The sequence below is a fragment of the Ceratotherium simum genome, chromosome 4, assembly GCF_057802395.1.
Source record: "Ceratotherium simum simum isolate JZ-2026a chromosome 4, ASM5780239v1, whole genome shotgun sequence".
Taxonomy (NCBI): Eukaryota; Metazoa; Chordata; class Mammalia; order Perissodactyla; family Rhinocerotidae; genus Ceratotherium; species Ceratotherium simum.
In genome coordinates, this window is record NC_141903.1 from 85,710,275 (window position 1) to 85,724,207 (window position 13,933).

The 13,933-nt window shown below is 39.1% G+C and overlaps 1 protein-coding gene across 1 annotated transcript in view; it reads right to left on the reverse strand.

Annotated features, from left to right (window-relative positions):
• Positions 1-13,933, reverse strand: part of MSH3 (mutS homolog 3) — a 170,769-nt gene that overhangs the window by 149,551 nt on the left and 7,285 nt on the right. Inside the window, exons 3-7 of the mRNA XM_087430101.1 lie at positions 9,603-9,823; positions 5,910-6,128; positions 4,151-4,267; positions 3,638-3,755; positions 1,910-2,055 (exon numbers count right to left, since the gene is read on the reverse strand). Of these exons, the coding sequence (XP_087286227.1) occupies positions 1,910-2,055; positions 3,638-3,755; positions 4,151-4,267; positions 5,910-6,128; positions 9,603-9,823 (821 nt within the window). The remainder of the gene's footprint in view (positions 1-1,909; positions 2,056-3,637; positions 3,756-4,150; positions 4,268-5,909; positions 6,129-9,602; positions 9,824-13,933) is intronic.

The window sequence follows — 13,933 nt, forward strand, 5'->3', positions numbered from 1 at the left end:
ATTATCATAAAAGTCTGGATTACGGTCACCTCTGGAGGGAAGGGGTCCTTCTGTAGGCAGTGCTATACTTCCTGACCTGGGTGGTTGTCGCACACTACACTGTAAATTTCTGTTTTATGCACTTTTTCGCTTGACTATTTTATAATGTTTTTAAAACCCTCATTTTTGGCTCAAGGAATTTCCTTAATTCTAGCCCAGAGGCCTTCTCTAGTGTTCAGATCAGATTAGTACACACATATCAGCTTATCTCCCAATCTACAAACCAAACATTTACAGAAGTTCAAGTAACAAATTTATCAGCCAAATTCCCCTGTGACTTTTTAAATCAGAGAAATGGTCTATATTGTAATACTCGCAACATCTATTACTCTGTGTAATACGATGACACTGAGAAACCCAAAGTCAACCTGTATAAAACCATGCGCTGCCCAGACTGACGGAAGAGGGCCTGATCACAATGGTACTACAACAGGAAAGCCTCTGATTTAAGACTAACTACCAATACCCAAAAAACGACTCCTAGGAAGTAGCTGGGGAAGGTGTGAACTCATCACAACAGGGAAAACCCAGCAAGGGCAGTGTTGAGGGTAAAGGAAGATGAGGTCCCTTTCAGCCAGTTTGAGAAGTCAGGGCAAATTCTGAGTGCCTTGTCCAATAAAGAGCTGGAAGCAGGAGCCTGGAGCTCAGGAGAAAGGTGCAGCCTGGACCCGGAGTTCTGGATGTCATTGGCCCAAAAGTGGTTACTGAGGTCAAGGACAGGTGCCAAGAAAACGCTTGAGAGGCTAATTATCATTTCCCATTTTTTCGCATCCCAGTTCATACACTACGGTTAACTTTGGCAGTAGGCCAGAGGGTATTTCTAAAAGCACTAAGCAGCAGTTACTACTGTCAACTCGGTTCTTCAGACTGAGTTTCGGGTAAATATAAAATAGCACATTACATATGTTAAAGCTTAAAAGCAAATAACCTTACTATCTGTAGACACGCCCAACTGCCTGAGGCTAAATAAAAAGTGCTTCTCAAGGATAAAAAAATCACTTAGAGCCATTCAACAGCAATGCTAACTCCCTGCGAGAAAGGCTTATTGGTTAAGCAAATGTCAAATGAACACAGTTATGCAGCCAGAATAAGAAATTAAAAGGTACTTTGGACACATTCGGGTTCTAAGAATTTTTGTTGATATTGTAGCTGATTGCAAAAGTCAGAAAAAACAAAGAGAATTAGTTATTACTTAGGCAAGGAGTCCTACTTTTGCTTAACAGAACAAAGGAGTCTAACAGTTCTGAAGAGCCCTAAAATGTCTAAGATTTTGAGCAGAGTCCAGGTAGGTCTGAAAACGGGCAAATCTGCTCACAAATTGCCAGAAGGGAAGATCAATAAAACTATGATTCATAAATTATATTCACCTGGAAGACTCATTGTAAATATTCCTAATATTAATTAAACATGGAGTCTAGTATTGGCCAATTATAATTTCCCCTTTAACTATCCTTTCCTCCAAATCTACATATGAGAATCTCATAATCATTTGTGTTTAATTTCACATCTCTAGAGGAAATATGTAAAAGCTTTTGCTAACCATGCATGTGTTGGCTTAGTGTTTTATTCTGCCATCTGTACCCTGCCCACATGCATGCTTGTCACTGTGTCTATCTTCAGCCCTAAACTCCTAGAGCACATGGACTGAATCTATCTGGATCTCTCCATAGCACAGAGTGCCAAGTAGCCATATGAGAACACAATTATAACCAGTGGTTTAACATATAAAATTACGAGGAAAATGATTTTCTAGTGCAATTACTTGAGGGCACAATTCATCAGAGATCCTCATTACAAACCACACATGATTACTCATATCTAGAGACACCATGAACATCTATCACTCGTTCTTTAGCTACAAAGTACTTACCACGATTCCAATGAAAATGTTCCCCTTTTTTTTGTCTTTAACATTTTCCTTATTTTCACAGATACACAGAAGATAGCTTGTAGAAGTATCAGTCGTTATCTCATCGACATTTACAGCATCATCTAGCTTGACTAGAGGATTCACATGTAATAATTATTAAAGAAAAACATACGCTACATTCCCATTAACATTAACTGTTTTCACCTTTAAAATAATGATTCGTTTTCTTGAGCATTTTTGCTCTGTGCAAAAATCTTCCACACAGCAGTCATTCTTCTGATTTACTCTGATCATAGTGACATGCCTTATCTTCTCCAAGATATAAGGCTCATGACGACAGACAACTATCATCTTCTCACTTCCAAAGGGCCTAGGAGGTACCTCTGACCCCTTGGAAGCCTGAATATCAACCTTCTTCTCTACTTGGACAGTCCTAAGACTTGAATCCTTAACAATTCCATAATGTTTAACTCCACAAATCAAAGCATGCATATACTAAAATAGTGTAAATTATATTCCTCCCTGATAGTGCCTAACAGCTCCCAGAAATAGCAAGAGAATTTTTAGAAAAGAAAACTAGAGAAGAAAACAGAAATATACGGGGGGGGGGGGGGGGAAAGCTGATTTTGGACGAAGTCAGTCTGGGAACATCCAACTTGGGCATCAGCAGATACGAGCTATAGCAGCAACGAAGGAGAAGGGAGGGGCACGTTTTGAGAAGCAGACTTCAAATAAGAGACTCAAGTTCAGGAAAAAGGGACAATAAAATTACCAGGTTCTCACAGCCTCATCAGCTTAGAACAACACAGAGCTGTTTACAGTTTGGGGTCCACTCTGAGTGATAGCCGTTCCCTGTTTGTGGTATTAATGGAACACAACAGTCTTCAGAATTTGGGTAGAAGCTAAGCAGGACTCTAAATAAGCAGATTTGTAATAAGCCATAACCGAAATATTACCTTCACACAGTATCATTTAGGACCTGATCCCTATTTATTCTGAGACCTGCCCCCATTCCATAGTAAACATTTTAAAACACACCCTTATCTCAAATTATATATAATTATTTAGTTTTAAAAAAATTGACACAATTGTATGACTTTGCTATTGAAATCATTTTACTTCAAGTAACTCACTGAATTTATGAATGAGCATAAATTTGGGAACAATCACTGTGTATACTGAGGATTTCTGCAAAGTAAGAAAGCTTACAATCCATTTTCAAAAATAGTAAAATTTTTTACGAAGCTAACAATTAATGAAGATGGTCTACTATTATGTTCTATAAACAGTTAACTGCCTGCTAACTTTGTAGTTTTCTTTTCTCATTTTGAACTTCATAGGTTATTTTTTAGGTCTCATCTTAGGAAGATCTGGAGGAGCTCGCAGGCCCTAGATACCTAACCACCGCCCACAGGGGTCTAGGGAAGATGCAATTTCAAATCACTTGCTAACCTGTCATCACCTTCCATCAGGCTCTCTTTCTTCTTGTTCTTCAAGTATGACAAGCTCCTCTTTCACTACGGCATTTGAAAAATGCTTATTTCCAGCCATCACCAACCCTTCCCTCTTCAGAAGCACACTGATCAAATGTCAAAGTAACTATACAGTCTCATCTCACCAAAAAGATACCCATTCAAAGAACAGTTTAAAAAAAAAAAACACAACTTTGGTATTTAAAACAAAATCCTTGAAACATTGAAGAGAAAAATTCCTATTCAAAAAGGATATCTTCTCCAATAAGTGTAGATTTCGTATAAAGAGCAGTCAATTTCCGGGAAAAGAGAGAACTTTTGTTGTCCCCAATGGCCTTTAACGCTGCTGTTTCAGTTTGCTTCACAACTCCCACCTTCAACAAAAATAAGAAACATTGAATATCAAATACATGGAAATTTTTTTAAGAAAACATACTTTCAGATTTTAAAAAGCTAAATCTGAAACCTTTAAAGTAAACAAATTAGGCCACAATGCCCAGATGCAGGGCTTAGGTAATAAGCACCACAAGGAGCTTGCCTATGTGGATGAACCACTGAGAAACACTATCACAGAGTCAAAAAAATTTTAGCCTAAACACTAACACGTTAAAAACTCATGAAGATATAAGGCTAATAATTACAACACACTTTCATTTCTCCGAAATGCCAAATTCCAAAACCAGTTACAGCCCACCACCTTACAAAACACGTTCTCACTCTCTGGAGGAGAATCCAATCCCCTGTCCCACAGGTGGAAGCCAAAGCTGACCTTATACCCCTTTGCCACAAGGCGGCGGACATGAACAAACAGTCTGTGGGTGGGTATGCTTGCCGTCATAAAGTTGTGATCTAAATGGCAATAAATATTGAGCTCCCGGGCTGCAATCTGAAAAATAAAAAAAGAGAATGTCAATGAATTTCTGTCTCAAGATTCCCTGTGCGGTGTTTATTGACTCCATTAAAAATCCGCAAGGTACACACTTAGGACTTGTGCACTTCTCTATCTGAGTGTATATCAATAAAAAGCTTAAAAGACATTCCCTATGTTGAAGCCTATGGTTAAATCTATTTTTGGCAGTTCCCATGGCCTAACCTCAGGGCCAACATCTGCATCTATAAACGACTCAGAAAAATATGACAGGCCTTCTTTTATGTCCTTAGATCTATCAAACCATAAACTGCTGAGCCTTCCCTACACAAGGACTATTCAACAGAGAGAGCACAGGCTGTAAGGAAATAAGAATTTGCTACATAGCACACGCAAATAAATGAAAATTAGGAGATACTACAAAGTACTATGAACCTACTTGGACAGTGGGCATCTTTGAGGCGGTGAGAAGAGAACCCCTTGGTTTGGTTAGCTAATTAATGGTGCATGAGGGATAGGAATGCAGAACCAGGCAGCACCACCTGACTGTTTGCTTTCTTCTAGAAAGCACCATGGCTGAGATATTGCCCACTGGAGCCATGGAACTCTCATGCCAACACTTTCGCTCCCCTACCCCACCCATCTCTGCACTGAATTAGTTCAACACTGCAGGGTAGGAAAACATCAGCCTTTACTTTTGGTCAAGACTGAATTTATCATTTGACCTAGAGAGGAAGGCAGAGAACAGCATTTCCTCTCAACCCTTCACCTATAGGATGCCAAATACACGTCTGTCCCTGTCCTCAGGAAATATGCTGACTCTGTTTCAAAGTCTAATTTCCTAACACAGAACACAGCATAATCTGAACTAGAGAACATCACTTTCCTGCCATAATAGGATTTAGGATATTGGAAGAAGAAAGTTAACCAAGTCTTCACGTCCCATGCATGAGGCAGCAGATGTGTCACCTCATTACTCTCTGATGATGTAGGATGCAACCAGGCCTAAAACTATGGAATCTTCACAATCATCCATGACTCCAACTAAGCGTCACCAGCAATACTTTCTCTAAACTTGCCCTTAAATGCTCAAATTCACTTCTAACCTTCTTAACTTGGGCCTACATCAGGTACCCAAAATTAAATACAAACCCAACTTAGACTAAGACAGCAAGATGACTGAGATACACAGAGAGACCTGAAAGCCTTCAAACACCTTCTACTGGTGGCTGACAAAGTTAGTGTGCTCTTCCATTGAGACTTCACTATGTTCCCAGCTATGAAAATTCATAAATTAAGGTTAAACAGAGGAACTTCCATACATCTCAAAATTTTTTTCTTGCTTGAGTCTTCATTTGGAAACATAAATACACGATTATTCGCTAACTGATTCATCCAATCAACTTTCAACGGATGAAAGGTACCATGGAAAACAAGCACCGACATTCCAATAGGGACCCCTCACCTCCTTCCCCGAAAGTCTAGCACCGACCAAGTTTGCTTCTGTTTATTTTTAGTTTTTACTTTAAATGACAGCATTTTTAAAGAGTAATTGATCACATTAGCTTTTTCATAAGGTCAGAAAACGAAACAAAAATACTGGAAAATATTTGGGCCTGGACAAGAAAAACATGAAACAGTGTCTGAAAAAACAACTTACCTCTGCATCTTCCCCAAAGAATCTATACTTATATCCACATTCCACACACAAAATGGCATCTTTCTGCTGCTGCTTCATTTCCATGTATTGTAATTCTAACGGCGTGTAGATGCTCTTGGTCCGTTTGTTAGATGGCTTAGAATCAGAAGTCTTCTGTAAGTTTTCATAACTCCCAGGTGATGATGCTCCAGAATGGCTGAGATCAAAAAGTGTCTTATCCTGGCAACCAAAATATTTTTATAGTTTGAAAAGTACTAACTATAATAATAGTTCCCAGAGAGAGAGAATGCAAATTCAGCACAAAGCTAACAATTGGTGAATCTTAAGTGAAAGGTTTACAGGAGTATATAGTATATTCAAGCAAATTTTTTTGTAGTTTGAAATTTTTTCAAAGTAAAACACTAAAAAAACATGAGCCAAACTAAACTACCGTATAATTATTTAAGCAAATTTTAAAAGCCTAAACATTTTAATGTTTTATATACTTCTTTTTAAAATTTGATTTCATTAAACCTATTGTAATTAACATTTTTCTTTTCATTATTCATTCCCAGGTACGTAAGGCACAAGAAAGTCAGCAGGCATAAATCTCTCTCAGCAGTAAGGCAGAAACACTTTCAACAAGCATACAAGCAGCTAAAGCTGCAATATTTTACATTTCCAAGCACAGTCTAAAAGACAGTATACCCCTTAAAGCTTTACTTCAAGAAAGAATCACGATTAGAACTTCTGGAACGCATAAAGCACAAGGTTACATTTTCAACATTAGTATTCCTGGTATCCTTACTTTCCCGTATGAAAACCATAATTAATTCCAATTCACAGCTTAGAGCAAATTCCTTGTACAAGAGACTTATTTACACAAGAAGTAAAATGAGACAAATTTTTAGGATAAATCCATCTTCCAATTAATTGTCACTGTGTCACTGCCAACATCTAAAACTTTACTAGCTATCCCTAGAATTAAAAATATGGTCTAGGGGCCAGCCCGGTGGCACAAGCAGTTAAGTACACACGCTCCGGTTCAGCGGTCCGGGGTTCGCGGGTTCGGATCCCGGGCGCGAACCAACACACTGCGTGTCACGCCATGCTGTGGCGGCGTCCTATATAAAGTGAAGGAAGATGTGTACGGATGTTGGCTCAGGGCCAGTCTTCCTCGGCAAAAAAGAGGAGGATCGACATCGAATGTTAGCTCAGGGCTGATCTTCCTCACCAAAAAAAAAAAATTTGGTCTAAAAAACTAGTGACCAACAGGGGAAGAAAAGAGAGAAAGAAAGGTCATATATGGCCCAGGGAGGGCAACTCTACTCCGAGAGAAAGCCCAGAAACGTGTACTTTATAGTTGCTAAATGTTTAAAAAAAATCAGCTTAACTAGGATGGCAGGTAGAGACGCAATTTATCTGAATAGTGTAGCCCAGCAAACTCCGAAGATCAGCAATAACAAGACAGTGAGGCCTGGAGAGGTGTGGCAAGAGAAAAGTGGGTCAATATATCAGAGTGGAGAATGTATTTGCTTTTACTTTTGATGGGGATTTTCTACTTTGTTTCCATGACTTTTATGTAAAATCCAGGAATACTACATATTGAGGAACTCAATATTTTAAAAAATATATTTCCTAGGGAAAAAAGTTTGTACTTTATACCTTATTCATATACTGAATGAGAGTAGGCATCCAGAAAAAAAGTTTTATCCAATGGGATATTAATAAATAAGTCAATCTGAATATTTGAGTATTAAGCAACTTTTTTCTCATCATTTGGGTGGAAATACTCCTCAGATATATTATACTCTTTTTCATATTCCCAGAGACAGCATTCTGAACTCAATATAATATTGTCTTTAAAATTCAGGGCAATCAGAATAATAAAATGGGAATTTCAGAACCAATCAAGACTTTGGGGGTTGCTGACCCCCACACTAAGGATCCCAGACCACTGGGCATTTAAGTTCATTCATCTGTGTCCTTCCACACCATCAAATAGTCAGCTATCACTTGTAGTAATATCCACGTACTACTTCTAGGTGTCCCTTCTAACTGGTTACTTCTAATTTGCTGTGAATCAGAAATGCCAGGGCCGGCCCTGTGGCTTGGTGGTTAAGTGCGTGCGCTGCGATGCTGGCGGCCCGGGTTTGGATCCCGGGTGCGCATCGAGGCACCGCTTCTCCGTTCATCCTGAGGCCGAGTCCCACATGCAGCAACTAGAAGGATGTGCAGCTACGACACACGGCTATCCACTGGGGCTTTGGGGGGAAAAAATAAAGTGAATAAAATCTTTAAAAAAAAAAAAAAAAGAAAAAAAAAAGAAATGCCAAGTAGGTCATTCTATGTTTAAAGCAATAGTAAATAAGCTCTCATGAGGGTAAGTTGTCCAATTAAGAAACGAGCTTTAATAGACACATTTTTTGACCTCTATTCTTCATGACCACTACACTCAGGCGAACTGCTCCTAAGTAATGAGAGATTAAAAATAAGAACAAACACACTTTTTTTTCCTGATGATCTAAGATAAGTCAATGGATCTTAGTCTGGCTGAAGGAGTTGTTCATGATCTGGACTTTGTGGGAAGGAATGTGAACTTCTGAGAATTATACACAAAATTTTGTCGGTCTGAGTATTTTTCTGAGGAAAGAGTCTACAGCTTTCATTACATTTAAATGACTCAAAAAAAAATGTTAAGACTATTTCTCTAATTCAGTGGTTCTCAATCATGACTACAGATTAAAATGAGGGCTTTTAAACGATATCCATGCCCAGTTCTTATTGAATACCAATTAAATGTGATTCAGAGGAAAGGTTCTTGCTAAGGGTATTTTTTAAAGTTCTTCAGGTGATTCTAATTTAAAGCTGGGCTGAGAACCACTATTCTGAATTGTAGATTTGACTGATGGAGCAAGAGTTAAATGCCGTGATTTTGTAATGATGAAAAACATTAATAAATCACAAAACAGTTGAAGTAAAGAGCCATATTCATTTGGTTTAGCTTTGAATTTACTTTATATCAGCCAAGATTTCAAATGAAAACCTCAAAACATCCATATATGTTGTACACCACGATTGCCCAGGTTAATCACGGAGATCAGAAGGAGGACTATAAGAAACTGTGCTTGAGGCCGGCTCGGTGGCGCAAGCGGTTAAGTGCACGCACTCCGCTGCGGCGGCCCGGGGTTCACCGGTTCGGATCCCGGGCGTGCACCAACGCACCGCTTAGCAAGCCATGCTGTGGCGGTGTCCCATACCAAGTAGAGGAAGATGGGCATCGATGTTAGCCCAGGGCCAGTCTTCCTCAGCAAAAAAAGAGGAGGATTGGCAGATGTTAGCTCAAGGCCGTTCTTCCTCACAAAAAAAAAAAAGAAAGAAAAAAAAAAAAGAAATCGTGCTTGTATTAATAATCAATAAAGAACCCCCCCAAGTCAACAGCTCCTAATCCAGGCTGAACCTCAGAATTACCTGAGAGGCTTTTGCTTTGTTTTGTTGTAATATAAACCAATTCATCCCTCTTTAACACACAGTAAATCACAATCTCTAGGGATTTAAAAATAAAATAAAATAAAAAGCAAAAGCTCCCTCAACTAATTCAGATGATCAGCCAAGTTTGGGAACCTCTGCCCGAAGTGAGCCCACAGAACAAACGGCACTTCAGAACCTCCTATCCTGGGCAGTAGGACATTCATCTATGTAAGCGTTACATACCTTTCGACTAGTTTTAGATTTGGAATCTTCAGAAGAAACTGCATTCTTTGCACGCAGATGACTGATATCGTCAAAATCAGTACACTTTGGTAGAACTGCAAATCTCTCCTTAAGAGGCTCTGTCTGGGCTCTATTTTGAGGAAGGGCAGAATCGCGGCAGAATTCTTTCAATTTTTCCAGAGACTTTAAAACAATCTTGGTCCTCAGACATTTCTTTGGCTCTTTGTTAGCAAATCAGAAGAAAATATAACAATAGCATTTTGTCTCATTATGTCGATTCATAACCAGCATAGGATTTTTAAAGAGGGAGCTTCTCACGAAAGCAATAAATCTAACTATAACGTGATAAGGAAATAAAAAAACATTGGGTTTAGGGGCAAGATGGCATATTGAAACATGCATGTAATTTCACTTAGTCCTGAAACCCCATTAAAACTACAGCGGCGTTTTTCTTTTTTTTTCTTTTTTTCTTTTTTTGGGATATAAGCCCATAAGGACAGAGAGAAAAAGAGAGGTGACAACTGCAAATGAAATATCTGAGGCTAGAAGGAAAAATGAATGAGTAATAATCAATTTAGCACATCTGAAAGCCAAATCCTAAGTCAGTAGTGAAGAAAACCAAGAACCAATCCTGTTTTACAACACAAAATGCTTAAAAGGCTTAGGAATTAGGGCACCAGTCCCTCCGGAAATGGAATAAAGGGACGCTCTAACATAAAGAGGATTGGTTCAAAGCAATTTGATTCCTAGACCCCTACCCCACTCCAAGCTCCAGGGCAGCTGTCCTTCCTCCACCTCAGGGGAGGACTGGAGATTTCTCTGGAAAAGGCAAACAGGCACAATCGAGATGCAGTACTGTGCCTAAGCCCAAATAATGGGAATACAGCCTTACTGCACGCTGAGAAACCCAGCCTCTTGTCACCAGCTCAGAACACAGGCCGCCAGACCTCTCCCCTCCAGGCAGGAGTTGTGACGACTCCAGACTGGGGAAACTGACAAGCTCAATGGGAAAGACCTAAAGATACTGACACCAGCGGCTCACCAAGGAAATCAGATCGCCACCCCAGACACACCTGCTCTCCTGCCACCACAGCTGTGCTGACGCTCTTCTTTCTCCCTGGAATGTCCCTGACTCCCACTTCCACATGTCAAAGTTGTACTCATTCGTCAAGACTCATCTCAAAGCTACTTTTCTCGTGAACCTCTCTGCTAATTCCTCCAGCTTAAAGTCATCTTTTCTTTGTCTGTGTTCCTATAACAAGATCACATCTCTCTATAGCACGCATCATAGTCTGCCAATTAGCAGTTATTCACAAGCAAGCAATCCGTAAAAGAAGGGAAACTCTCATTTACTAGAGATCTACTGAATACATTATTGCCAGAATATGCCAGAATACATTATTTCACCCTTTAAAGCAATACTACTAGGTAGCTACTATTAAATATAAGGAAACTGGGACTGCCTTTGTCATTTCTTACCCTCCCTTTTAAAGCAAAAACACTCTGAGGGTAAGAGTTGTGTTTTGTTCATTTCTAAAAGTTTAAAACTTATCATTTTTATATTTAAACCATTTTTCAGATATATACTTTATCTTTTCTCCTGTTAATCTCACAGCTAGAAAAATGTATATTTGAATCTCTTTTCAAATGTATATATTCACCTTATTTAATACTACTCTCCCCTTTTCAAACGAATTCCTGAATCACTCCTCAAAAGTATATGTAAGTTAGTATATTAGACAAGGATTTCCCTCCTATGAATATAAAAAAACTTCCCCAGGATGGGGGTGGGTGCAAACCTCGGGGCTGTACTCACGTTAAAAAAGAATATCTAAAACTGAAGTGTTAAAAGCTGAAGTCAAGTAGCTAGCGACTCTTCTGGCTGGTGGATGCTCCTCTTTTCTTCTCATTATTTATTTTTTAAAGTAAGCAGTAAAGTTTATATATCAAAAACGTCCATGTCTATGGCCTTATTTCCACAAACTTCAGGGCTCACTTGGCCAGATGTGGAGCACTGTGGATCTCGGGACAAGACTTAGAGTGTGTGTGCTAAGATCCCTTGAAGGCTTACTATCGTGCCCTCCTCCTTACTACCCTTCCCTACTGCCCTACCCTACTCCCACCACTACTAAGTAAGATTCACCACAAAGCTCCCTTCCTGAGCTGCTGTCAGTTCAGAACGGCTTACGTCAGCTCAGGTCTGATCCGGGATTGAGCCCATATCTGTCTCACCTCTCTGCAACACTTCCACACCTCTTAAAATTTTGTTTTCGTTTTTCAGGGTGCCCAACTTTCATCCTTAGGCTAGACTGACTTTCTGTGTGTGCTCCTCAGCTCAAGAGTCAAGAAGTGAGGCATCCCACCTTGTTCATTTATGTTAAGCCATTATGATTCCTGAACTAAAAAATATAGTAAGAGAAAGAACTGGTACACAAGAAATGACCCAAAATTACAGTTTTCTCTTAATGCTCCTAGAACCATCATACCTTGACTCATCTAAAAGAAAACTGGGGAATTATGAGCATGTTATCTGTGAGAAGAACAAAGCTTACAATGGAAAGACAAAATCTTTCATTGCCTCCCTCACAGATACCTAAGAGAGGTTTTAAAACCTCAAAAGGCCTTCAAGGGGGAAAAACAAATGGAAGCTTTCTCAAGTGAAAAGTCCCAAGAGCTACAAAAACCTTTACACCTGAGAAAAGACAGAAGCATAGCCCCAGTCCCTCCATTGGGACTTGAGAAAGAAATTGTAATCACTGTGAAAACCTGGCTCTTGGAAAAGTGAGTGCCCAATACACCTTAGCAACCTCCATCTTCTGCTCCTGTACTTAAAACGTCACTTGTACCAAGTACCACGCCTTCATATTTCCGTCTCTGAAGGTGCCATGAGATGAACTACCAAATCTCCACAATATGAGATTAAGCCTTGGCAGCATCATCACTGAAGTCTCTGAGCCCTTAGGAAGACAAATCCTAGAAGTAAGGCCACTGGTTGCTGTCCCAATGATATTAAAGCTACCAAAAACTTCTCCCCAAGAATATTTCACTAAAATTAAGTCCTTCACTGTTTATGCCTTAATTTTTTGTGTACCCTAAATGGAAATACATCATAGTTACTTTCTCTCCTCAGAATAAGCCTAGGTTATGAAGGATCAAGGAGGCAGAAGAATTATCATATTTTAAATCAAGAATCTTGGGCCGGCCCTGTGGCTTGGTGGTTAAGTGCTCGCGCTCCGCTGCTGGCGGCCCGGGTTTGGATCCCGGGCACGCACCGACGCACTGCTTCTCTGGCCATGCTGGCGCCGCGTCCCACATACAGCAACTAGAAGGATGTGCAGCTATGACATACAACTATCTACTGGAACTTTGCGGGGGAAAAATAAATAAATAAATAAAATTAAAAAATAAATAAATAAATCAAGAATCTTAATCTAGAAGGAGGCACTGACTAGATGCTGAAAATGGAAATATGTGTCACTATAAACAGATTTATTTTAATGTGTAAAGTAATCTATTTTATAGATAAAACAATTCACTATCTTAAAAAAAGGAAAAAAGAAAAACCTTTGGAGTGTTACAAACATATTATAAGTCTGCTGAATTAAATACAATGTTCAGGCAAAACTAATCTACTCTGGTAGAAGTCAGGATAGTGGTAATCCCTGGAGGAGGGGAGGTTGTGAGTAGGAAGAGGCACAGAGAAGTTTCTGGGGGTCCTAGTAATGAGGTTTCTTGATCTCAGTGATGGTCACACAGGCGACTTCAGTTTGTGAAAATTTATCAAGTTTATGATTCTCTATATATGTTAAACATCAGTGAAGAATTAAAAACAACAACAACAAAAAATCAATGTTCCTCAGTCTCAGGGTCTCAAGAATTGTCTGTTTGGAAAGACAACCTCCAGCCAATGTTTTTGAGAGCTTAAGCTCAAAAGAAGATATTTAAACTCAGGTAGACAAGAATAAGATATAAGCCAAGGAGGCGAGGGTCTTACAATGAAAAATAAATAAATATAAGAGGCAGTTTCAAATCTTGCCTAAGAGCAGAAACCCAGGTAAGGGGCAGAACTTCGCTCTTCCTTAGTAAAAGACTTATTTTTAACCTCACTGCTTATTATTAAATTATTATTTATTAATAAATAACCTCACATTTATTTTTTTTTTATAAAATGTATGCTTTGTGTGTTGCTATTTTTATTTGCCATTCAATTGCAAGAATGAGAAGGTATTTTTGTTTTGTTTTGTTTTGTTTTTTAAAGATTTTATTTATTTTATTTTTTCCCCCCAAAGCCCCAGTGGATAGTTGTATGTCGTAGCTGCACATCCTTCTAG